Raw genomic sequence first — 25,445 nt, forward strand, 5'->3', positions numbered from 1 at the left:
AAACAATGCTAGTAGAATACTCATTGGATTTTCTCAGTTTAGGTGTCTACACGAGCCTAGCGTTTGAAGTCATTAAACCATGCAGTATCTATAGTAAGTGTAAGAGCCTCTGTCTATGTCTGTATCTGTTGTGTTTGCTAGAGCTGTTCCAGGCCGATGTGGATGAGTTCTGCCAATACTATGGGAGGAGAGATGCCAGTCTTTGCTTTCCAGATTTTCAACGAAAGCAACCACAAGGGCAAGATTCCAACTACTTGGGAGATGAGAAAATAGACGATATTAGCAGGTTTGTAGCCCAACTTTTATTCCATTTGAGGATCTAGTTTCTCTAGAAGATATACGTATTTTTATTTTGAATGAGCTTTGGCTAGTTCTTAAATGTGCTTCAGCCAAGTGAACTTTACAGGCCTTATTAGTACTTATGAGTTCAGATTCATGACATTCAGTCGTGATTTTTATGTTTTTATAGAATCAGGCGTAGCCGTGGTCACGTGTTGTGGGTTCACTAGTCCATTTTGACATGGTCCATACTCAGACAGAAATGCGATGCCATCTCTTCTCTAATCCTAAAGTTTGTCCAGACTGCATTTGCTCAGCTTTGCTCACATAATGAAAATGCTTATCCTGCGTCATTCTGGTTGCCTCCCTCACTGCAAAGGTCTGTACATCACAGAGGGCTTTGCCCTTTTGTCCATGGGGGGATCCCTTTCATCTCTGTTTTCCCTGAGGCAAGAAAGCCAAGCAGCATGTGCACCTGAATAGCAACCAACATTCAGTCAAATAACTTACAAATGTTAGAGAGTCAGGGACTCATTTGTTGCTTCTGCGCATTATCCTCTGAGAGATCTGCTCTGGTAAATGAGCAGGACTTTCTAACATTTGGGGCTACCAAATCTAAGACACAGTTATGGGCTAACATTGTGGCCTTGGTATTTTTTCATGGTGGTATGTAGCTTACCTGACTGCATAGAAAACAGAATAGGACAAGAGAAAATCCACCTTAATACAGTACCAGCAGGTGTGTTAATTAGGTTATGGGCTGGTATCAATTGTGGCCAGCCACATCACCTTCTCTTCTACCCCTTAAAATCCATGCTCTTTGAATCAGGTTTGCAGCAGGGAAAGAAACAAGGGTTCTTGGCCCTATCTGTAAAGTTTGGTCAGGTACCAGCACATTGTAGGGTGGACATGGGAGGGTTAGCTCAAACTTCTTGTGCTACCTGGGCTAGTTCCATTTAAAAGAGAGATGACGCATGTGTCTGATGCCCTGGTAAGCTGGTGTTTTTGTATAAAGATGGAAAGATGGAGGGAGACGATTGGTGGGAACAGGTGGTGGTGAGGGAGCTCAGTGATATAGAGAGGAGGAAGAAGTCTTAGTTGTCTTACAATAGACACAATAATTAACTTGATTTGTTTTTAAATATGTCCGATGGTTAAGAATGTTCCCACCTTGTCAAACGTCAAGTCACCAAATTAGTAAACCAGCAAAGGTGTGAAAAACCTCACTGAGCCTTAGCAAAATGCAACATCCCACTTTAAAAACAAGGAATGAGAATGAAAGAGCACACCTGCTAGATTTGTCATATTAGACAAATCTTGAGTACTTGCAGTCCTAGACAGCAAAGTGAGATATTTAATTCAGCAAAGCATTATCATAAAATGATTTAGGTTAAACTGTTATGTCTTACAGCTGAATATTTTGTACTTCCTTCCAAACTACTACTACTTACCTCATAACTGGATTATTCACCACCACCATTGGTCTCTGACCTTTTGTCTCTCTTGTTACCCAGGAAACACAAACACAACTGCTACTGTGCCCAGGAGGTGTTGAGTGGTCTGAGGCAGCCGGTGGCCGTGGTGCACTGTGGGGATGGATCCCAGCGGCTCTTTGTCCTGGAGAGGGAGGGAATTGTCAGGATACTCAACCATGACCTCGAGCTAATCAAGGAGCCCTTCCTGGACATCCACAAGCTGGTGCAGAATGGCCTGAAGGTAGGAATGAGCCTGTCTTCGTTGTGTTAACAGTGTTGGAGGAACTCCAGCAGTAATATAACTTGGATGCAATTTAGCACAGTCGTAAACAGGAAGGAGGGAAGGAACTTGGCTGATGAAGTATGAAATAATGTTTGCTACATTGCAAGAGTAAAGAAATAATGTGCTAGAGCCTTAACACAATTCTTTACAACTGTTTGCACCTATGTAAACGTGTGAGGAAGATCTCCAGCCAAGACAAATCCCTTGAAAGTGGTGCCTGCTCACTATTAGTATTCAATTATATAATTACACCAAACGAGCAGTCATTCATCAAATGTGATCGTGGCTAATCATTACGCTATTATCTGCTAATTAACTGTACATACAGCACACATTGTACTCACTGCTAATTTTCTGCTAATTCTCACAGGATGGGTTAATGGCTTTCTTAATCTCTCCCATATTGTTCCTATAAGGGTTCTAATATCCCACATGGTTACCGAATACTTTACATAGTGACTAACTCAATACCCCACATGGTGACTGGAATGACAGTTAAACAGCTGTCTCTCAGGTTTAAGCTGTAACCTCGTCTACACTCTATTCAATTCAACAAAGACGTTTTTATTTTATTTATTTTTTTGTTTTCTCCTGCTCCCACCATGTAAAGAATTAGGGATTAGTGATATATATATATAGGAGAGATAGTATGATGATGATGATAGGACAGGGTAGAATGATGACAGGAGTGTCAAGGGGTGAGTAAGCATTTGTTCTACTTCTGTTTGGCTTTGTGCCATATCTAAGAAAGGGTAAGACGGTAAAAAAGAAATAAAGGTGCACATGAAGTATCTGAGATCATCCGAGCCTGACGCAGACTTTTGGGAGTTGTGTCCTAGAGTCATCTGTGTGTTTTAGTGTGGTGCTAGTGTTTGCAATATTGTCTGCATCTCAGATTTTGAATTTGAGAATTGTTCGGAAATTGTTGAGACCGCACGAGATGGGCAAACAGGGATATTTGTGGGGCACACTCCCAGACAGGAAGTTTATCTATCACGCATGCCTCCTGCTCCTCCACTGACAAGACCATTTGCTTATAAGGAGTCAAACGGAGCACAGCAATTGAATATGCAACTGCCCCCTGCGGGATGCTCTCATTGCTCTGCTGTGCTCTCTTATCATCATTCAGTCCAAACTGGTTGTGGATAAAGTGATCATTATGACAATTAGACGTGGCTCGATCCCCCACAGGCCCCAGGAGTCCTATTCTGTGATGTTGGCTGCCGGAACGGGCTCCCAGCCACACGGGGTGAACAGAACCAGGGGAGGGCTAAGGTGTTTACTGGCAGCATCAACAGGATGGAGCTGCCTTTATACAGAGAGAGGAACCCAGGCCCCCAGGAGACAGGGCAGATAACGGGTTTATCATCAGCTCCGTGCACATGCTTTGATTGTAATGTTCTGTGTTTCCTTCTGCTCCTCTATCCCCCTCCTTCCATGGATCCCCCCGGTGCCAATTAAGCTGAACTGCACAGAAACAATGCTGTGCTGTGGTGGTGTGGGCTCCTAGCTGCGCTGTGGGTGTTCTCCTGAAATTCAATCTCTATACCCCCCCCTCCCCCCCCCCCTCACTGCACACACATACACACACATTCACACACACTGCCCATGTCATCATCTCCACAACTAGCTCACTTTCGCACACCTCCAACATGATGGTGAATTGCGAACAGTCCTCCTGATTGGCCAGAGCTATCCTCCAGGATGTGGTTCAGAATGGGTGCCTGTTGCTGATTTTGACCGTTCCTAAAAAAAAGTCCTAATTAATGATAGATTTTAGTCTGATACTAATAAGGGTACTTGAGACTTAAAAACATGAAATAACAATCAAGTCGAAGGAACAAGTCGTCAAATACCAATGCTTTGCATGGGCAGTTTGGTCCGACTACCAACCCAAAACCCACGTTGCTTCAGCTTGTAAGCGCTCTCGGTAGTTAGACGATATAATATAGAATATAAGTTTAAGTGATCAAGTAAAACATTGGGTCTAAACAATATTCCGTATACAGTGCAATACTCTCTTAAATAAAGTTATTTAAAACAATCTTCAGGCAAGTTTGCATTAGAATTAGACTTTCTTGTTTGTGTCAGTAGTCAATTAAGGTTGTTTTAGTTACTTAAATTCTTCACTAGTGAGGACACAATAGCTCGATGTTCATTCTGTACATGCCATACAAGCACAGGTGTGGCTAAGTTGGTGTATGACTCCATCTTCCTTGTTGTTTGATTGGATAGCAGTGATTCAAGCGCACAGAAGTTACATAAAGCTTTACAGAGAAGCTTTCAAGATGCACCAGTTAAAGCTTTTTGATATACATGTCGATCTTCCCATAATTCTGTGGTGTCTGTTGGTATTTGTAGACTTTGATGCTAAGCTTCAGCCTCTCTGCTCAAACAACAACAGGATCTCACACTGTATAACTCGAGAAAAGACACTCGAGAGTAGCGCGTGTTATAGTGACAGTGAGTTTTATAAATGCAGACATCTGTGAGCAACAACCCAAAGCTGACAGTCCCCTGACATGGATTAGCCTGTGTAGCAGGGGTGAGGGGGCCTGCAATAAAATATTTCACTGTTGAAACAAATAAGTCACAGCATGTTATTCTTTCTGTCCCTGCTCCGCTGACAGCTGCTCTGCATTCTCAGCGGCCATCAGAGGCTCAGAGCTGCTCTCAAACGGACTAAAATAAGTGGCCTCATCTTCACTATAACTCATACTAATCTCACAATTATCCTCAGACAGCTGAATATCTGCAAGTGACAGATTAAATGTTAACAAATAGAGCAGTTAGGCAAAGTATTGTCTGTTCTATGAACTTAATGGCCCACATGATAGATTATATCTTATTCTTTGTTGGTGGGAGGATTAATGTGTCATGACATTGCTGTGAACTTCACACGATTTATGTATCAACAGGTGGGGGAATTGCAGTGGAGATATGATTCTCATTGCACAAGGGAAAAGCAGAGAATACTACACAGGAGGTGTGTGTATTGTCTGTGTGTGAGGGAGGTGCGAGCATAGATGCTTCAGGTAGTCTTTGAGTGAAGGGCGTAGACATTGTTTTGCTCCAATCAACTCATGTGGAATGCCTTTTAGTGAAGGAATGCACACGAGCCAGTGAGGAAGGATCAAAAGGTCCAGGGTAACAATGCATGAGCCAGCGCGTGTGTCAATAGGACTCAAAGACAGCTGCCCCTGCAGAATTGGAAATGGTAGCGTTGTGTGTGTCGCTGCCTCCACCACTCAGACAGGACCGGCATTCCGTGTAATGTACCGTGAGATGTGAGATAACAACCGCTCCTCATCCCTGCACCTCACTTTCCCAGCTTTCTGTGGAGTGACGCCAACACTTTGACAGTGCCAAAGCCGGAGCCCCAGAGAGCAGAATTGGAGGGAAAAGAGGAATGCAGAGGCAGGTGTTTGTGAAAAATGAAGAGATAATACCTCATGAGAGATTCAATCAGAACCCCCTGCCTGGCTGTGGAAGAATGATGGCAGTCATAAAAGGGGAAAATGGAGGGAATGTGTTTTAAGTTGACACAGTAGAGTCATTTGTAAAGTTTGAGGTTTGGATGTGGTAGACATTACGATAGACAGCATTAACATCTGTTGTTAAGAGATTATGAAAGTAAATTATTATTATTAGTTATCTAGAAATCTCGAAGATATAATTGTCAGTACCATCAAAATACAGACGCTCCTCTTTCTATTAAACTGGTACAGAAATGCTGTAATGAGGCGATATATTGTAGTGCACAGTACGCACCATCAGAGGTCAGTCTTTATTGGTGGAACATGCAGTTGAACTGACAAGGACGGTGACTGCAAGTAGCGGGGATGACGTTACGGGACAAAGCTGGCCAGCAACAGCAGAGAAAGACAATGAGGGATACCAGCATATTTTCACCTCTAACTCTGGGAATTAAGGGTTGGTGATTGTTGGAACAATGGAACGACTAACCAAGACAGTTTTGGTGACTTTTTGAGTCTCTGTCAAGTGTGTTTTACAATGAGTTATCAAGGTCTTAGTTCAGACAGATAGAGAGAAACTTAAATTCATAAGGTGTACAGTTATATTTTTCTATAAACCTAAAGAAATTAGGTGCAAAATATTTTTTTGAGTTTAATAATAGCTGAGAGCTTGTAGAACATACACTTGGCGCTCCACAAATACCTTCATATACCATTTACCCCAGTGAAATGTCAGGAAAGTATGAAGGTATAAAATACATATTGCCCAAGCCTAATATGAATGTTAATTGTTTTCAGTAAAACAGAGAATCTCTCTTGCACTTTCCTGAAATTGTCCCTCATCCACATCCATGTATTCTGTAGGTTAAATATATACAGCGTAACACTCAAGTATAATAGTCTGCACATGGTACTGTAGTAGCTGATAAAATCTGCCATGACATAAGGCAAAGCAAAACTCCTAAATCTAACTACAGTTTTAAACCCACAATGTAGAAGCTAAGGCCCCTGAAAATTCACAGCTGACAATTTGTGAAACCTGCAGTTTGTACATTCACTAAATGAGCTTGTTTGTACAGTATATTGGTTTTTGAACTGTGCCAAGAATATCTTACCTGCTGCAGCTCTGGCAGTAGTTTTACCATGATCAGTGCTCAGGAGCCACAGGTTGACAGTTTGTCTTCTTTTAATCAAGGTATCTCCTTGGATTGGCTCTGCAGTGAAAGGTTCTCTAATTCAGTGTTTGTTTCTTATGGCTCCGCTGCCAGCTCTGCTGTTCAGCCTGCTGCTGAAGGAGCTAGTCATTAGCAAGGGAGCTAATATTTCAGCCCATTTAACCACTGTGTATCTTGGTGGTCCCCCTTTGGCTCCGGATCCAGGCCCCTTTGGAATTGTGGTCTTTGACCCACTCCCTATGGTGAGTTTATTTTGGGGTTGTGGGTCACTGCATCCCCAAATCCAACATATGGATCCAGCATTTCAAGGTGAAGTTGAGAATTTCTCTTCCCAAGATGAAATCTTTTGGCATTCTTTGGCAAAGTACAGTCACCTCTGCTCCGACTAGTATCCAGCTGTATATAACCCCTTTTTTATTTGACATCAATGATCTGACATTTAGTGGTACTCGTAAATTTGTTGTGGAGGAACTCTGCCTTTCGGGGTGGAGATTTATTTGTCAACTTTCACAACATTTCATTTCATATTCAGATTGATAGAACCCCTGTGGCTTATCATGTGGGTCTCTGTTGTTGTTCATTGGTACTTCAAGTACATTCCTTTGCGAAGAGTCATCTCTTTTGCATTCGCATGTGGCCTGTGTCACTGCTGTGTTTGACTGGGCCGGGTCTAATGTAGTCCAAACAGAACTACGAGATCCAGTACACCAATTTATGATGTGTGTTCCTTGGCCTGTGACATAGACTACACCTATCCAGAGCCTGCCACTTATGTTAAGATATATTTTTTTCTGAATTCCTTCTTATTTACTATTTTGAGAGGGAATACCTAAAGGATGAGACAGCTGTGTTAATTGTAGACATGATACTTGTTTGTTTGCCATGAGTGAAATAACTTCCCTGCATGATGCTCACTTTTGCTTTTTTGATATTTTCCTCAGTGGGAAAAAAAGAATCAAGCTGTTTTAGAGGGATACAATCACACAGGGACCACTTTATAAACATTCTTCACACCTAAGCCTAGCATTCTGTTCATTCTTTTGTCAAGAAGAAATAGTGAGGGAGAGTACAACATAAAAAAAGGGCCGACCTGGCTTGTCTTGCCTAGGGAATGAAATGCTGTAGCTGATTATTACAGCTAACTATGATGGGAGGACCACCAGGGTAGTGACAACTGATGTAGCTGCCTCCGGGGTGAGACAAAGGTTTACATATTACACAAGCAATTTAGATGTTTTCTAAACATATTGCCAAGACAGTGGGAGTTGGCAGCTCCCTGCCCCCCCCTCCCCCTCCAAGCCTTGAATTTTGCATGGATTTTGTGTAAACCAGGAAGGAGCGAGGGGACGGGGAGCAAAAAGCACGGACTGAAGCACTCTGCACTTTTGTGCTCTCTATGAACTGTGAGTGAGCTAATAAATTCTTTCAGCCACTCAGCGTAGCATTCACGGATATCCCCCAAAGATTACACACACAAATCACTGCACAATGGAGGCCACCGGGAGGGCCTGGGCGTCACAGGGGCCCCCCGACCCTGTGGACAAGCGCACATAACCAGGCTTCGGAGAAGACTGGGCAAAGGCGGGGGGTTTGTAGAGGAGGTGCAGCTCTACCCAGAGTCAAATGCTGTATAAAGGTTGGTAATGGTATATTCAAGGAGGTTGGTGAAGGTGTGAAGTAAAACAGGCAAGGGTAGAAAAAGAGAGAATGGGAGAATAGCAGGGGTGTGAAAGGGAATGTGATGGATAAATAAAAAAGGGGGATTAGAGAGGTTGAAGAATTAAAGGAGGTGGGGGGTGATGGGTGTGTAGGGCTTGCATGTAGTGGTCTTGGTGATGATGAAGATGACCGAGGGGGGCGATTCCAACCCCACACAGCCCGAGCAGAAGCCAAGCAGGGACATAATTAACTCCTGGATCTTTTGTGTTTCTCATCTGACTGCAGGGTGGAGATGAAAGGGGCCTGCTAAGCCTGGCATTCCACCCCAATTACAAGAAGAATGGCAAGCTCTACGTCTCCTACACCACCAACCAAGAGCGCTGGGCCATCGGACCACACGACCACATTCTCCGTGTGGTTGAATACACCGTTTCGAGGTAATGGGAGAAGTGTGTGCCAAATCTACCTTAAATATAGATCGTTTACGGCCTGAAAGGAAATCAAAACCTCAGCTGCCTCACAGTCTTCACATTAAACTGACCTATTAACTACTGAGGATTAAAATATCCTAGATGCGCATCTGTACATGCAAAACCCACTTATTTAACCACTGAGAAATACAGGAGAGTTTACAATACTTGTAATTTATAACTGTAAAACGAAACTGAAATTATTTGGATGCTGTGAAAAAATCCTGATCACAAAACCCTGAAGGAATTGATTATACTATTGGCTATTTGCATACAACAACACTGATTTGACACATTTTTGCCTGAGACCATGGCAACCACAGTAAATACCAAAGCTTCGAGAGCACACAGCGTAATATGGGCGTTCATTTGCAACACTGTTATGATGATAGTGATGTTTGCCTGTTGCTGTGTCGATACCTCACACTCCCTTCACAATGACCTGTAATTAAGACAACAATCTTTTCTCACGAACGTGCTTAAGTGTTACATTTTAATTTGCATAATCACAGTTGTATGTTTAACTTAATGATCTAATCTTAATTATATGCTTGGCATGCAGTCTTTGTGACTGCAGCGTATAGTCCTTAATTTGAGGGTCTAATAGAGAAATGACAGTTAAAGTATTTGATGGTAGTTTAAGGGAGTAATTTTTTCGTCTTTGGCAGGCTGCTTTTTAAAAAATTGCAGGACTACCCAAAATAACACATCATGAAATATTTGTTGCTGATACTGTGAAGCCAAATCCTCACTTTGCACTAGAAATTGTGCAACATTTCGAAGCCTGTGTTACATCTCCACCCACTGTCTTTGCCTTAATGAGACAATGCATTAGACTGAAATGTCTCTAGACAACAAACTATTTAAACTCATTTAATGTTGGATCTTGTTTGGTATGTCATGTCAGCGTTTCTTATCCATGCCTCGGTGTATCATTTTACTCAACAACACAATTATTCTTTAAAGTAATTAGAGGCAATCAGAGTGTGCACTTATTTTAAAAAAATGTCTCGCACAGTACATTTTCAAACATTACATTGCTCAGGGGCTTTTACCGCAATCAAGAGCTGCCACTTACCATGACCCTAGTACAGTTATAAATATATATATAAGATACATAAGAGACTGTAAGATATATAAGAGACTGTTTGGAAGTATGCATGTGTAGAAATGTTGTATATACTCTTGATAGTTACTCTGTATCATTTATTTTACCCTCAAACAGAAACCCAGTGATAACGACATGTTGTGTTTTGCCTTAGAAAAAACCCGAACCAGGTTGACACCCGGACAGTCCGCGTGCTGATGGAAGTGGCAGAGCTGCACAGGAAGCACCTAGGCGGTCAACTTCTGTTCAGCCCTGATGGTCTGTTGCACATCGTCCTGGGAGACGGCATGATCACCCTGGACGATATGGAGGAGATGGATGGACTCAGGTGAGCTCAGAGGTTTAAGAATTGTGGTGTAAATGATCAAGTGTTGATGTGTGCCCTAAGATTCAATCGTTTTCCTAGCTCCCACCATCGTGAAGGTGTATTTTGTTTGTGTGTTTGAATGCAGTGATTTCACAGGGTCCGTCCTGAGGGTAGATGTGGACACGGACTGCTGCACATCAGCATATTCCATACCACGGAACAACCCGTACTTCAATAGCACCAACCAGCCACCTGAAATCTTTGCCCATGGATTACATGACCCAGGCAGGTGAGTGAAACATTTCGAAAGGAACTTCATCAGTGTCACACTGAAGAACTTAACAGCTATGCCTGGTAAACGAGATCCCCTCTTCAAAATGTGGCCACTACGATGGATTTATACTTTTACTGTCGAAAAATGGGTAGCTTACAGAGCAGATATCTGTATATGCTGTTTTATTACAGTTGTTTCAGAAAAGAGTTTCGTAAACTCAGGCTGTTCTTGCCACCTCATAGGTGCTTGGTATCAAGACTTTACTTCTGTTTGCCCCGTATTCATCCTGTTTTCTGAACTGTAGGTGCGCAGTAGATCGGCTTCAGTCGGACAATGGGAGTCTACTCATCCTCTGTACGGATGCCAGTGGCAAAAACACATCAGCAGGAAGAATACTGGAGATAACTAAGGGGAAAGATTATGGTGAGTTACAATTTCCATGACAATTTCCAAAAATATTTGTAATATTTTACCCTTTTTTATGTTTGGAAGCAGTTCATTATTTTGCAATGTTAATACAACTCATGATAAAAATAACTGGTTGCAACCTTTGTCTGAGTTTTGTTTGATGGCGTTCTGTCTTGAGAAAGAAATGAAAATACATTAACCTCTTGGATAACCTTTCACATTCATTCTGCTGAAAATGACATCTGTTTTTACGAATGTCTTTCATTTTGTAAGAACATGGTGTTTTGGCAACAAGTTCAGAAAACACCCTGGGTTGAGCGCAGAGACAGTGAAGGTTGAATGTAGAAATGATGTGATCGAGAAAGATTCCCCCCTTGTGGAGTGCGGATTTGCCAAGGGAATGCGAGATTGTGTCCACACGTAAGATTTAAAGCTGTCAACAACAATAATCGTCAAGATGATGGTTTAGCATTGTTGAAAACACAGCTGAGAGGGGCCTAGCTCTTCTCACATTGAGAAAATAATCAGTAACATCAGCACCTTCACATTCCTTAGCTGTCTTCTCTTTGCAAAAAAACAAATTGCTGCTGTTTGTTACAAATTACATTGGGCTGGTTATCTCTGCCACAGTGAGTGTTGTTTTGGCAACCCGAATTAATCTCTCGACGTTGATCTTTCACTCCAACTCAAAGTGCCGGTTATTGCTACAGACTACCTCTCCCTTGGCTTGATGCTTGATTTAGACAGTTACCCAAACTGTAAAGTGATTGCAGTTGGGAAATGAGCACACCAAGTCTTGGATCGTACATTTTTAAAGGCAGCAAACCTCCATTCATATTTCCCTTTGCCAAGACAACTGTAATCCAGAAAGCATGCCATATTGCCTCACCATCACACTCATGAATAAAAGATTAATACATTCTCCTCCAGTTTTGATAAAGACATATTAAAGTCTCAGTTGGCTGCCAAGGAAGAAGTCAAATATATTGCCATCCAATTTAAATCAAGATGCACTCTTTGCTCTTTTTTTCTTATTGAAGTGTTTTGCTAATCGGAACCACACAACGATTATGTCTGACAGACTTCTGACAAAATAAAGGAAACATGGTTAATCCTTTTGATTCCAGCACAAACAAAGCTGCACTTACTATTATGCATAATTTATAATAATTCCTCAGTTGATTACAGCCACTGAAGGATGCAGATTGGCCAATATTAGGATCAGATATTCTCAGAGAGATGGATTAGATTGCCTCTATCATAACATTTTGTCTGCTGGTGTTGGAATCAGACCTTTGCCTCCATGTCTCTCCCCAGAAAATGAACCTTCGGTCTATGACCTGCAGTCCAGTGGAGGAGCACCACCTGTGGGGGGCTTCATCTACAGGGGCTGCCAATCTAGAAGACTTTATGGAAGCTACGTGTTTGGAGATAAAAATGGGTAAGAATGAAGAGGAAGGCCAGCTGTTGAAACAGTGCTGATGAATGATCTGGCTGAAAATGCAGTTGCTACATGTTGTGAAATCTAGATTGATTCCCTGCGCACTTGTTGACAGGTAACTTTATTTTTAAGACATTGTAGTGACTTTATCCCATTGGCGTTCAAGTACATTTGATTTATGAGTTATCAGACGAACATCTTAAGTTCCACTGAGATCAACATGACTCTTTCTTCTCTTCTCACACTGAAAATCTGTCCCCTGCATCGGCGCATGCCAGAGTAAACACTAAGTTCCATCCACGTGGGGGGAAAACAAGTTTTATGTTACTGTCACCACAACGGCACGGCCCATTCGTTGTAAATGGAGATTAGACATCCTGCTCTGTGCTGTTCACACTTTTCTTTGGTTTGTAATTTATCCTACTTTGCTGATGTCAAACATTGACGCTTGAGTAAACAAAGGAAGTAAATAGCAAGGGGGGAAGTACACTATCAGGAGTTGGCACTGTGTTTAAAACAATGTGTGGTCGCTTAATTCTGTGCCTCATTACAGTCTGAGGGCATACTGTTGTGGCTAAGTGAAGGCTCCGGCATGATGTTTGTTTTGAAACTAAAAGCCAAGGTCTTAAATAACACCATGTGAGACATGGGGTGGAAAAGGAAGATGGGTCAATGAACCATGACACAAGAAGTAAAAGTTGTCCCTGTTTTCAGATCTCAACTGTAATTTGCCCAATACTGCTGCAAGTGAATTGCATTGTTGTTCTCACTTTTACAGCAACTTATAAATGTAAGAAATGTGTGTCTCATGTATATTACATCATAAAGCAGTACAAAACTAACAGTCTGAGATAACTGACAAAGTAACGACTGTAGTAATTCACCAGCTCTATGTGTTGTGTTTGTCTCAGTAACCTGCGGATCCTCCAGAAGTCTACATTGTCGACATCAGCAAGTGGTGAACAGTGGCAGGAGAAGGCTCTGTGTCTGGGCTCAGCTGGCTCCTGCGGCTCCATGCTCGTGGGACACATCTTGGGTTTCGGAGAGGATGAACTAGGTCAGAGGGGCAATGATAAGAACTTTACGCAGTTATGCAGACTATCTGTTTCTTCTCATATTTTCAGTCTAGCCCTCTTCCTCTTTTCTCACTTCCTTTGTTTTGTTTTTCCTCTCCAAGTTCACATGAGTGACAGCTATGTGTTTACTTATTTTCTGAAATCACCTTGGGGTTTTAAAACATGGACCCTTGAAGGCTTGTTGGCTTTAAATTACGGATGTCAAAACTATGGAAAAATCATGGCTTGTTCTTTATTTATCAATGGTACATATGTGAACATCATGGCGAGGAATTTTCCAGTTGGTTATTTTGGAAGATTTTTTTCACTAACATAGCGTGATGCACAAAAACACAATTGAAATCTGGGAAAGTTGCAACACCTAGCCAACACAGACTAACAGTCACAACTACAGGGAAACTAATGCCCCTTTTACTCTACCTCTATGGCACATTTTCAACAGGATATTAAATAGGGCATACTTCCTCCTGGATTAATTGTCATTTCCATAAGATAGCAATGATACTCCTAAGACCCACTTATGAGCTGCGTGTCGGGCCACCTACAAGGCTGTGTTTTGCATAGGTAGAGATGTGTTACTATTTACCTGGGGGTACTGCCGCATTAAGATAAGGTAGGGTGAGCTGAGGTGAGCAGACTAATATGATACAGAACATTTTTACCAGCTGGACCCCCACCACACACTCACAGAATTATTAACTGTCAGCTCTGGTGTTTCTGATTAAAGTGAACACATGATGTGGATCACTCACACAGCCATCAGAAATGTTTGATCCCAGTTCTTGCCAGGTCTTGGAGTTATTATTTGACGAGGTATTTAAAGATCCCTGCATTTGATCATGATTTGCAAGTGGTGCAAGAATCATGGAGGGGGTGGGCTTGTGTCCCGAAGTATGGGCCCCACAGACACATGTTTACAATTTGTCCCCTTATGGAATTTTCTTGCGGGCTTGTTCCTCATTAAATTATCCGCCTGGTTCCCAGTCATGAGTATCCAATTGTCCCATTAAACTCTTTCGTAGAGTCCTTTGGCAAGTGCAGCAATGCAGAAGCTGTAGCTACACTCATCCTTCCCATCTCCTCATGTCCTCCCCTTTCATCCTCTTATGTCCTATTGCCTCCTCTCTTCATTTTGGCACAGGTATTGCATGGATGGCAGAAAAGTTTATCACTGAGACATATGCTGCGCATTAAAACTACGCAATGCACATAATGCTGATTGCCCATTTCCATGTGACTGTTCCTCTTTTGCAGGTGAAGTCTACATACTGGCGACCAGTAAAAGCATGGCGCAGTCACACAGTGGAAAACTCTACAAGCTGGTGGACCCTAAAAGGTACAATCATGAAGTACATTTTCTCTCTCTCTCTCTCTCTCTCTCTCTCCAGGGGGTGGTTTGTTTCTTATTTGAAAAGGGGTTTTGACTGAACCATATTCTTTCAACCATCATATGTTTGTAAACCATGGTGGTATATACAGTTGGGTCTCAGTTCAATAAGTAAGTGATCCCTCATGGCTTCTATTGAGACTCCAGCAAACTAGCCAACCATCCCTAATTCCATGCTGGTTTTGTTTTATGGTGAAGCTAATATGATCCCACTTACAGTATATCATAAAAGACACTCATGCAACTGACTCTCATGAAACCACGGATCTATAGTTAATCACCGCAGTGACGTCTTTTCTTGCTCATTTTCCTCCTCAAGTCCTCACTACCTATACACAACCCCTCCACACACACTTAACACATCGCTGTGACCAGAACTTTTGTTGTCACATGACCACTTGCGCGGGCCAAAACAAACGCTGAGCAGTAAGTGGAGAATAAGCACAGCATTTCAAAATGTTAGTGTAAAGTATTGCTAACAGCAACACTGACTTAGCTGGCCGTGTTCACCTTGGTAACTATTGCCTGCTGGTTATTTTCAGAGCGTTTGACAGCGGGGTTTCTTCTGCTGAGAGTAAGGAAAACACAAAGGCACCTGTTGTCAAGCACAGAGACCTCAACATATTTTATTTCAGCTCATGAAGAAACACACACATTTTCATGCATAGAGCACATTTTGTTCATCATTATGTGTGTGGAGTTCGGCAGCAATCCAGCACACACACATACACTTGATGCACACACACTAACTTAACTTTGAGCGGTTTCCATCCAGTCTATTTCCGCGCAGTCGAATGCTTAATTAGTTGATGTTAAACAACTGGAATGTGTGGGGAACATGCGCGTGAGTGCAACTTCATAATTCAAACGTGTGTGCGTGTGTCACATTGTCATAATCCCTACCATATGCATCACAGTATTAGAAATCATCCTGATGGTGATGGATCTATAAACTATTTGTGCAAAGCCAAGTACATGTGAAAAACATTTTGTCACTCAAGACTAGAAAATATGCAGACAGGGCATGAATTCATCCCACATGATACAGTAGGGATGTGTAAGCATTTGTGTCTGATATATTACCCTGGCAGTAAGGAAATCACCGCAAACATAAGCAGACTTTGTAATTCAAACCAAATGCATATTAAGTTTCCAGCTGAACCCCCCATGTTTCTGCCTATCTTCTTATCGGCACTTGTGCAGGAAGTTGAGAGAGTGAGATCCTGCAGGGTTAGGCCCATCTGCTCAGGTCAGTGAGAAGTGTTGTGTCCAACTTTGAAAGTTCTGAATGCACAGGAAAAGTCCCAAAACAAATAGTATTTCTTAAGGCTAGTTTTGATTTGATTAAGAGAGGCAGATAAAGTAAGGGAAGCAGACGCACAGAGGGATAATTTGCATGCCTCAGAATCACAATAGAAACATATCCGCAGCTGATTATTCCTGGGTGACGACAGTGCCACCCAGGCATTAGCACAATTAATTACACCACAGATGTTTCAAAGGGGCCCTGGTGGCTCACTCTGTATTTATGTTTTCTGGCATGGTTGCTGGACGCATTTCTCCCAGAGAACAATTCTTTCCACCGTCAAGTGGACTTGTTTAGTCTGTGCGGACCCTGTGGTGTTGGGAGTCTTGACTCCTAATACACTCTGGCTTCGTTATTATGATCTTGTTACAGGGAGGATGGAGAGGGGGTGACGGGGGGAGTAATTGGGGTAGCTAACGTGTCTGACCTCAGTGCGTTATCAAGTCTGGTGGTCCTACCCTTTTTTCTTTTCCATACTGCGAGGACATCTGGACCCTAAAGCCCCTCTCATAAAGAGGTTTGTTTTAGAGTATGGTGGTTTTTGTGGTCCAGTATAGCATCTAGCGCTGTGTTTTGATCAACTGTGTGTTTGGGAACATAGAGGGGAAAAGAGGAACTGTTAGGGAGGGCGGCAAAGGCTTACAGGGAAACATCAGCCATAAAATCCCTCAGCAGTGTTTGTGTAAACATGTCCTGGCCAGATGACTTCATTTCTAGGTATTTGTTTGTCAGTTGGAGTACCCCTCCAATAATAAATAGGCCACCATGCATTTTGAAACATGCTGAATGTGTGTGGTGTGAGAGGAAGACAGAGACAGAGGGCGAGACGGGACTTGTTTGTGGTATAGCAGTTGGATTGAAATATTTCCTCTCATCATATAGTCTATATATGGTGACTGTGAGATGCAGTTTAAAGCTCTGAATCAGTAGGAAGTGGACCTTTGAGTTTAGATTCTTTTCACTATATTTTGTTTCAAAAGCTAAAAGTTACAATCTTGAAGATCTGCGTTTCGTCCTTTTTGATGGCACCTATGGCAATAAGTGGTTTTTGCCGGTGTTTTTATGAATCTGAGGACTCAAACAGTGTCGCCTGTAGATATACGCTTGTTTTTGTTTCATTGTCTGTAGTCCTTGCTTTTTTTTTTTTTTTTTTTTGGTTCAACCACAGCAACTTACTTGCAACACTAGGCAAGACTGGAAAATAACGGTATGCCACCTCACAGACAAGTGAGTTAAAGAGCAAGACTGTTACATTAGCTCCAGCTTTCTGGCGGACCAGCCACTGCTGGGTGATGGAAAACACCACGGAAATGTCGCCACAGACACCCAGTTCATAATACTGCAAATGCAGGGGCTTTCATCAGTGGGCCATAGACTCAGCCACCATTGTGTTACCTTTTTTGGCAATAGATAGTGATGAAACAGACATTTATTTAAATAAACAGTTTTCAACATGGACGTGGCTGAGCCGGGGGCTAGCAGCTAACGGTGATAACTCCACAAACAGCACTTAACAACAACAGTGCTGACAGAGCTTATGGTGAGAATGGGCCCAACAAAACAATCCCGATATCAGCAGTAACCGCTGTATGAGCAGCAGTGATGAGCTAGCCAGTGGGATATATACACGCATTAACATGCAGGCATGGCCGGACCGGCTCACCACAACAAACAACAGAGATAGCATGACTTCATTCTCTGCTAGTGACACCATCACTCCACTATATCTTTACAGCGCAATAGTGGTTTACTGCTACATTAATGCTCTGGATGTCGCATGCAGAACCGTGAAGAATGGGCATCCATGCACATATATTTTATCTAAGGCAAGACAAGTTTATTTGTGTAGCACCTTTCAACAGCAACGTAATTGAAGATAGTTTACATAAGACTTGTAACTAGGATATAAAAAGACTAGATTGTGTAAATAACACGATGTCTGATGGAGGCAGAATATAATTTTTGTAGGTTTTATGACTTTGTTGCTTATCATCTTCTGCTTTTCAGAGATCTACTTTCTATATTAGCCTGAAACACACAGTACATGAGCAAAGCGGTTGCCCTTAAACTGAGTGAAACTTTGGTTTGCCCATGATTGCCTGTAGGCAGGCATTCACGGGCATGTTTGGCTACCTTTTAGTCCCATCGAGTCTGCATTTGATAACATAATTATTTATACAGTGAGAGCATTATATTTGTGCCAGGAACAAATAATGCCAGAAAGACCCTTTTCTTTTTGAGAAGAGAAACATACTAACAAACAAAGATATTATGATAGAGGCACAAAACAGGGATTTGTTTCAGCCCCTCTGTGTATATACAATACGTCATGGAAGTCATATAGCAAAGTTAGATGTTTATCATATCATAATTCAAGAGGCACATGTTGCACTCCATCCATGGAGTTGGACAGAGTCAGCCTTACATGTGGCCCTCTGCAATAGTTTATTTGTAGCATATAGAGCCAGACCTCCTGCTGATTTCTGCTGTAAAATGCAATTTGCCTTTCTGTTAGCTACAGCCCCTCTCCAAAGAGAAGAAGGGAAAGCAGTATTATGAAAGACTTCACACTTTCAGGTTTTGTCAGCTGCAGGCTGGGCTGATTGAATTACAGTGAGCAGAGACCTTAAAAAGACACAGTGAACTTCGAATAGGGTCCTGGGACCTCCTTTATGAACTGCATTAGCCATGGAAGTCACAAATCACTGGATGTGCAGGGGAAGGAGACAGCGGGTGCTCATTTGTGGATATATTTATCTGTATGTGTGCCTCTCTGTGTTTTGTGTGTACAGATATAAACTGTGTGGGTGGTGCGTACACGCGAACATGCACATCTGTGAGCCTGTGTGAGCGTGCGGTACGCTAGCTCCCAGCATGCTACAGAAAAAAAGCCTTTTCTTTATTTTCCTATCCCTCCTAAATCTTCCTACATCTCTACTGTGGTCCTCCCCTCGACAAAGCTGCTTGCCAGTCGCACTGAATAGCCCTGGCTCCTACAATACACAGTAAATTTCTTGCACAATTAAAACAAGGAATGAAGCTACAAAAGAAGCCCCCAAACAATGGAGTCGGATGACAAAACAGCAAAAGAGACCACACTGGGCCGTTTGATTAAGCCATTGTTAGGGCGCACAATGTACACCACTCCACAGCCCTTTTCTCACATATACCTCACGTCAATCAAACTGGCCCTGCGAGCCAACAAGCTAAACACACACACACACACACGCACACACACTGATAAACATAATAATCAAACAGATCAGGAACAAATCTCAGGCAGAGCATCCACACTGCTGTGACGGCGCAGACCTGAATGCTCTGAAGTTCTCTGCCTTATCTGTGCAGCCGTGCAGTCATCCTTTCTCTATTTTCATTTTAATTACGACATGATCTGAGTTGTGTGCAGTGTTTGTATTTTTGTTGTCGTCATCATCTCTCTCTCTGTCCATGTAACTAACTCATGTGGGAGCACTGTCGCCCTTCTCCCACTCCCTCGCTCTCACACATACACCACCCCTCCCAAAGTTGATAAATTCCCACAGTGGCTGTTGACCCAGCTGCCTTTGTCAAGTGGCGCTACCAGCAGGTGCTGTTTTCACAGCCACCCTGGCAGTCGTACAGACTGTTTAGTAGCGCTGCTGACCCCTGCCTGCTATTAACAGTGTTAGCTACAGACCCCCCAATCCTCCAGGGACTCTTACTCTTTCTCTCTCTCCCTCTCTTTCTGTTTGCTTCCCTCCTTCGCTCTTTTTTTTTTAACTACATGCAGCCTGCAACAACAAAAGCCAGCACGGATGGAGTCTGGAGTTGGGTGCTGATGGGAGCATGGGAATCAAACCCCCCCTCGGCTCTCCATCCTCCAAATTTAAAGCAACTTTAACACACACACAGTCACAGTATTGTCACTGCCATCAGTCAGTGTGTCTGTCGGAACATTTGCAACATAGTTTTCAAACTTGGACGGAAACACCACAAAACATCGTAGTTACAGTTTACTGAGTGATAGATTTTTTATTTAAGGCTGAAATGTGTGTTTTCCCACACAGTCAATCCGGTACAGTCGGTTAAACAAATATTTAATTTGCACAGCTAGTCAGAGCAGATGAGACACGACAAACAATTTTTTCCCACAGCGGAATGCTGAGAGTGTCTAAGAGTGAATGCACAGTTAGCTCAATTGGATGTATATGATACAGTGAATTTAAAGTCAGATTTCAGATTTAATATACAAAATGATCTCCCTGGTTGCAGTTCGTCAACTCCATCTAGTTTTGGTTTCCACCGCTGATTGACCGTTTGCTCTACAGCCATGATTGATGAGGCCTGTTTCACACTAACACACACTGACCTCACTACTGATGCTTTTCAGCTCTCACACCACCATCAGTCCACAGCAGTCCAGTTGCCAAGCCTGTGTGTGAAAGTGTGTGTGAGCGAGTGTCCTTCAGTGTCCAGCACATTGTGTTGCCTTGTTAGCTTTTCACTTCACTACTGCAGAACTGTTTACACATCCATAGCTCGCGCTCTCTCTTTTACAAACACACACAGACAAATGTGTGTGTGAGTTTGCGGGCAACACGTGCTAACAGACGCTTCACATTTGAACCTGATTACGCACTCGCTGTATTATTTCCAGATTTGTAGAGCGTGATATGAAATAATTCTGCTTCAGCCCATTTGCTGATATGCGTGTCTGGATGTTTGTCTCAATATGGAATGATCACAATATGTCTCTTCGGTGCTCAGACTTGACGCATATGGTGTGGGGATGTTTGTGTGTCTGTGTTTTCCAAATCATGTTTATATCTGTGAGAGCCCTGGATTAACCCTTTGTGATGTTTGGTTCTCCATGTAGGGAGAATTTAAGGATAAAATGAGTCACAACAATACAAGTGCCACATTTGATACAGGTGTCGTTCCATCTTAGACAACAGATTTTCAAGTACGATTAATTGACAATATACAGAAAAGCAGCCAGTACATCAATGACAAATCTTTGGAAGATAGAGACATATACATATTTAACTAGCTACAGAGATTAAAAACATATGTCTAAATGTGCATCACTTCACATACACATTACATATCAACAAAAGCTGATGGCCTTGTCTCTCGTCTGAGATCATACACACAATGTGTGACGGCATATGTGTTGATCCCACTTGTAGCATGTCTATGGAAACTGTTGATGTGGACAATAAGAACTGAAGTGTGTTGTTGGGCGTGACTCCTCACTGACGGGCTCTTCCTAACAGACTCATTTACCATAGTGAGCCTAAAAGCAGACACAAGAAGAAGGAAACTATCCATTATGTGAGTCTAATTAAACAACCTGTGGACCCTGGAAAAGTCATTTCTGTTTTGATCATGACAACCCTGCCAATTTCTCCACTTGGCACAGCAGCTGAGCGCAGAACAAATACAGAGCTGATTAGCTGTGTATCTTAACGGGCCAAAAGTTTAAAAAGCGGGTAGAATTTTAAGAACAAATCATCTAAACATGAGTTACAGTATAACCACACACCTTCACACCGCACTGTGCTTGCCTTAGATAAATCAATACCACCTTGTTTACATCTATAATTGTTTCCAGCATAGTCATTATTATTGCATGTGGCTGTTGCCAAAAACAAAAAGATTAAGTCTGAGGTATGTCAGCGAAGACAGTAGAGTATTCAGGCGTTCTTTAAAGGTACACTACGCTGAATTGTTGGTTAGTGCTTGTAAACACACTCTCCAGTGAAAATGAAAATTAAATCCAACCCCAGATTCACTCTTATTTGGCGTTTTCTCTCATTATACTTGCATTTTTTTTGGCACTATGTCTCTTGGATGCCTGCTGTTTACAGTCTGGCACCTGGTCACTACCTTCTTGTAAAGCCCCAAGCTTACCTGAGAGCTGTGGGGGTACACTCCCATAAAAGTCCCTAACACAGGAAATAAGAAGAAAATAAGAAAATGCAGTCAGGGGCTGAGTCTGCAGAAAAATGCAACACTACACACTTCCGCTGGGTCATAAGTGATGATTGAGAGGAATTACTTCTGTGTGAGTCTTTTGTTTTTTAGGACAGTCCTGCATAGTGTACCATTAAGGATTCAAAATGTTAAGGAGTGGCCTGACTCAAGACGTAAGCTCAACATTTAAGCCAATTTGACCACAGAGGCCATGACTTACCCTGTGACCCCAGAGGAAAAAAAATGCATGTTTTTGTGTTTGCTTCCTATTAGACAACTAGAATGACACCCAGCTGTGTTTTGGGTGCCAATTACCGGAGTTGGGAATTACCGACCTATGTGATTTTTAGGATTCTGATATAGTAAGTAAGCCGAAATAGCTCAGTTGGGAGAGCGTTAGACTGAAGATCTGAAGGTCCTGGGTTTCAGCAGAAAGGCTTTTAACTCTATGTCGTTGTCACACTCCTTGTACCCTGTGTGATGACAAGAAATTTAAATCTAACTTAACATATATGCTAATATTCAAAATCATGTGAATGAGATTGTCAAACAATGTCCTTAAATTGTGATCCCTAAATACCTCCTCTTGGAAGTTTGCAATTGTGACACATGGGCGGCTGTGGTTCAGAGGCAGCGTGGGTCATCCATCAATCGGGTGGTTCAATCCCTGGCTCCTCCAGTCTGCCTGAACAAGATACTGAACCCCAAATTGCTCCTGATGATGCTTGCATCAATGTGTGAGTGTGTTAAAAACTGAGTAGCAGGTGGCTCCTTGTATGGTAGCCTCGGCCACCAGTTTATGAATGGGTGAATGTGACTCATAGTGTAAAAAGTGCTTTGAGTGGTTCGATGTCTAGAAAAGTGCTATACAAATGCAGTTTATCAGGGTGTGACTTACTGAAAGGCATACAGCAATAATACCAAACTAATGCCCTACTTTCATTAGTAGGCCATGTGATGCTTGTCTCTGTCACATATTGACTTTCCCTCTGTCTAACAACTGTTGCAGGCCTCATGCCCCGAAGGAGTGCCAGCGTCAGGTGGAGCCTCCAGAGCTGCTGATGACAGCTTGTTCCAGACACTGTAAGAACGGACACTGCACTCCCACTGGCAAGTGCTGCTGCAGTCCCGGCTGGGAGGGACCCTTCTGCCGAGTTGGTGAGTGCCTTTTTATTAAATGTACCTCTGCTGCTTTCTGTAGTAGTATCATCAGGACAAGCAACAACAACATGCTCACTATTTCCTCTCTTGTGTCTGTGGCTGCAGCCAAGTGTGAACCAGCCTGCCGCAACGGAGGAGTGTGTATGGAGCCCAACAAGTGCCTGTGTAAGAGCGGCTACTCTGGGGCCCAGTGTGAGAAGAGTGAGCGGGGCATGCCCAACGACCAGGAGAAAGACGGCATACTAGACCACATCATCGACATGACCTCGTACCTCCTAGACCTGACCAGCTACATCGTATAGGGGCGCGCAGAGGGGGGCTGCTCCCCGCTGTCATCCTCAAGTTGACACAAATCTACCTACCACCACCAGCAGACTCTAACGAGGTGTCCTTAATATGGCCTCTTAATCTCCCTCACATCCACACAGGCATGTACACACACACACATACATACACACACATACACACACACACACACTCACACACACACACACAAATACACACAGGATCCCCGTCAGACTGCTTTTCATCCTCATCACGATACCAAACTCTTCCTCTTTTCGCCTATAAGCTACTTGCTCTTGAGCACCAGGCCTGGCATCCAAGCCGTGTTCACACTTCGGAGAGACCTGCAGACAGCAGAGGAGATGTTCGATAAGCACGGCCAAGTTATGGAAGTTCCTCCAAGACATTTCCTCTCTCGTTCAGAAAACGCTCGCACACGGCCGACTCCACACAAACAGGAACTCTACAGGAACAGATCATTTTAACCCAAGACTTTGGATCTTTTCAGGGTTGCCTTACATAAGACCCCCCAAAAAGGAGTTTAAGGCATTTCAGCGGAGACAGTTGATTGTTCAGGGGTAAGGAGCGGCGCGGCTCAAGATCCAATTTGTGCTCATGGTCCATTCAAAACCAAGCTAAATAAATGTACACAGACTTTGAAGGAACACGCTGCACCTCAGAAGTCAATGAGAGTCATGGGTCACATAGAGCCCGCAGTACTTTGTGCTATACTATCTTAAAGGCACTACCACAAGAGAGATGAACCATGTCGTTTCACTTAGGATGTCGTATTTGTGGGCACATTGTCATGACAGTATACAGTGTGTATACTTTGTTTTGCAACACTCACTTGCTATCAATGTACAGAATGGATCTGCGACAGGGGACTGTTACCCACACAGACATAGGAACGACTGAGTGAGAACGTTTTTGTCAAAGCCAGTTTCATACAATCTGAACGGAGTTGTTGGCTCCCATGCACTGTATTCATGTTTTTGTTTCATTCACTTTATTATTCAAAATGAATTTAAACATTTTATTAAAAAGCGCAATGAGAGTAGTTCTAACATTTCACACACACGCACCACACTATCACAGGAATGGTTTTCCTTTCATTGCGTCACACACTGAAAAAGAACCCGAACTCAAAACTACAAAGGGAAGAGATAGCGCGGTGATGTATATTTCCAATAGAGCTTACCTAAGTACTACTTAGCATTGCAAAAAAAAAAAAAAAAAAACTATAGCAGTACTATTGTTATCATAGAGGAGGGTTTATTTTTTTAAGCGTAATAATATATGGGAGAGAATGGTGTTTATAGAAAGCAGTTTTACACTAAGCTTGTCAGTTCATGTCATTTCATGTTCTTGTACTTATACACATGCAGCTTTTTCCTCTGTTAAGAAATGAAGACACATGAGGACGAGTATTTTTTTCTACTTTTATTTTCATGCCCCCCCCCCCCCCCCCCCGTGGTAAAAGTAAAGCATGTCTGTGCCTGCGTAGAGTAATTCAGAGCAGTTGGCTGAGTCCATCTAATTCTCATCCATGACATGTGGTTTCATTACCACTGTCAGAAACGTGTCTCTGTTGTTAGATGATCAAACGTCTCATCGGGCCACCAAGTCACTGTGGAAGCTGCTTGCAGTCAGAGACAGATCTTAATCTGCAGAGAGAAGATTTAAGATAAACATAAGAATCTGTCTAATGGAGATAATGTCGATTGAACGTTACACTCTAATGAACATCTGACTCCTCTACGTGTAGTCAGAATGCAGACTGGGATCGTCTGGAGCCATATTGATGTGTTGTGTCTTTTCAGATGCCAGACAGAAGTTCATACAGATGCAGCACACACACATGCATGCCCAAAATCTGTTCAGCTTTCTTATTAAGAACTTTGATCTTCAATCATT

The 25,445-nt window shown here is 42.6% G+C and overlaps 1 protein-coding gene across 1 annotated transcript in view; it reads left to right on the top strand.

Annotated features, from left to right (window-relative positions):
• LOC125885976 (hedgehog interacting protein) overlaps positions 1 to 24,995 on the top strand; it is a 34,490-nt gene extending 9,495 nt beyond the window's left edge. The window contains exons 3-13 of the mRNA XM_049571861.1: positions 142 to 286; positions 1,794 to 1,995; positions 8,633 to 8,784; positions 10,080 to 10,253; positions 10,378 to 10,521; positions 10,811 to 10,929; positions 12,232 to 12,355; positions 13,267 to 13,412; positions 14,686 to 14,767; positions 23,092 to 23,240; positions 23,349 to 24,995. Of these exons, the coding sequence (XP_049427818.1) occupies positions 142 to 286; positions 1,794 to 1,995; positions 8,633 to 8,784; positions 10,080 to 10,253; positions 10,378 to 10,521; positions 10,811 to 10,929; positions 12,232 to 12,355; positions 13,267 to 13,412; positions 14,686 to 14,767; positions 23,092 to 23,240; positions 23,349 to 23,545 (1,634 nt within the window). The 3' untranslated portion in view covers positions 23,546 to 24,995. The remainder of the gene's footprint in view (positions 1 to 141; positions 287 to 1,793; positions 1,996 to 8,632; positions 8,785 to 10,079; positions 10,254 to 10,377; positions 10,522 to 10,810; positions 10,930 to 12,231; positions 12,356 to 13,266; positions 13,413 to 14,685; positions 14,768 to 23,091; positions 23,241 to 23,348) is intronic.
• Positions 24,996 to 25,445: the final 450 nt, after the last annotated feature.

The sequence above is a fragment of the Epinephelus fuscoguttatus genome, linkage group LG3, assembly GCF_011397635.1.
Source record: "Epinephelus fuscoguttatus linkage group LG3, E.fuscoguttatus.final_Chr_v1".
Classification (NCBI taxonomy): Eukaryota; Metazoa; Chordata; class Actinopteri; order Perciformes; family Serranidae; genus Epinephelus; species Epinephelus fuscoguttatus.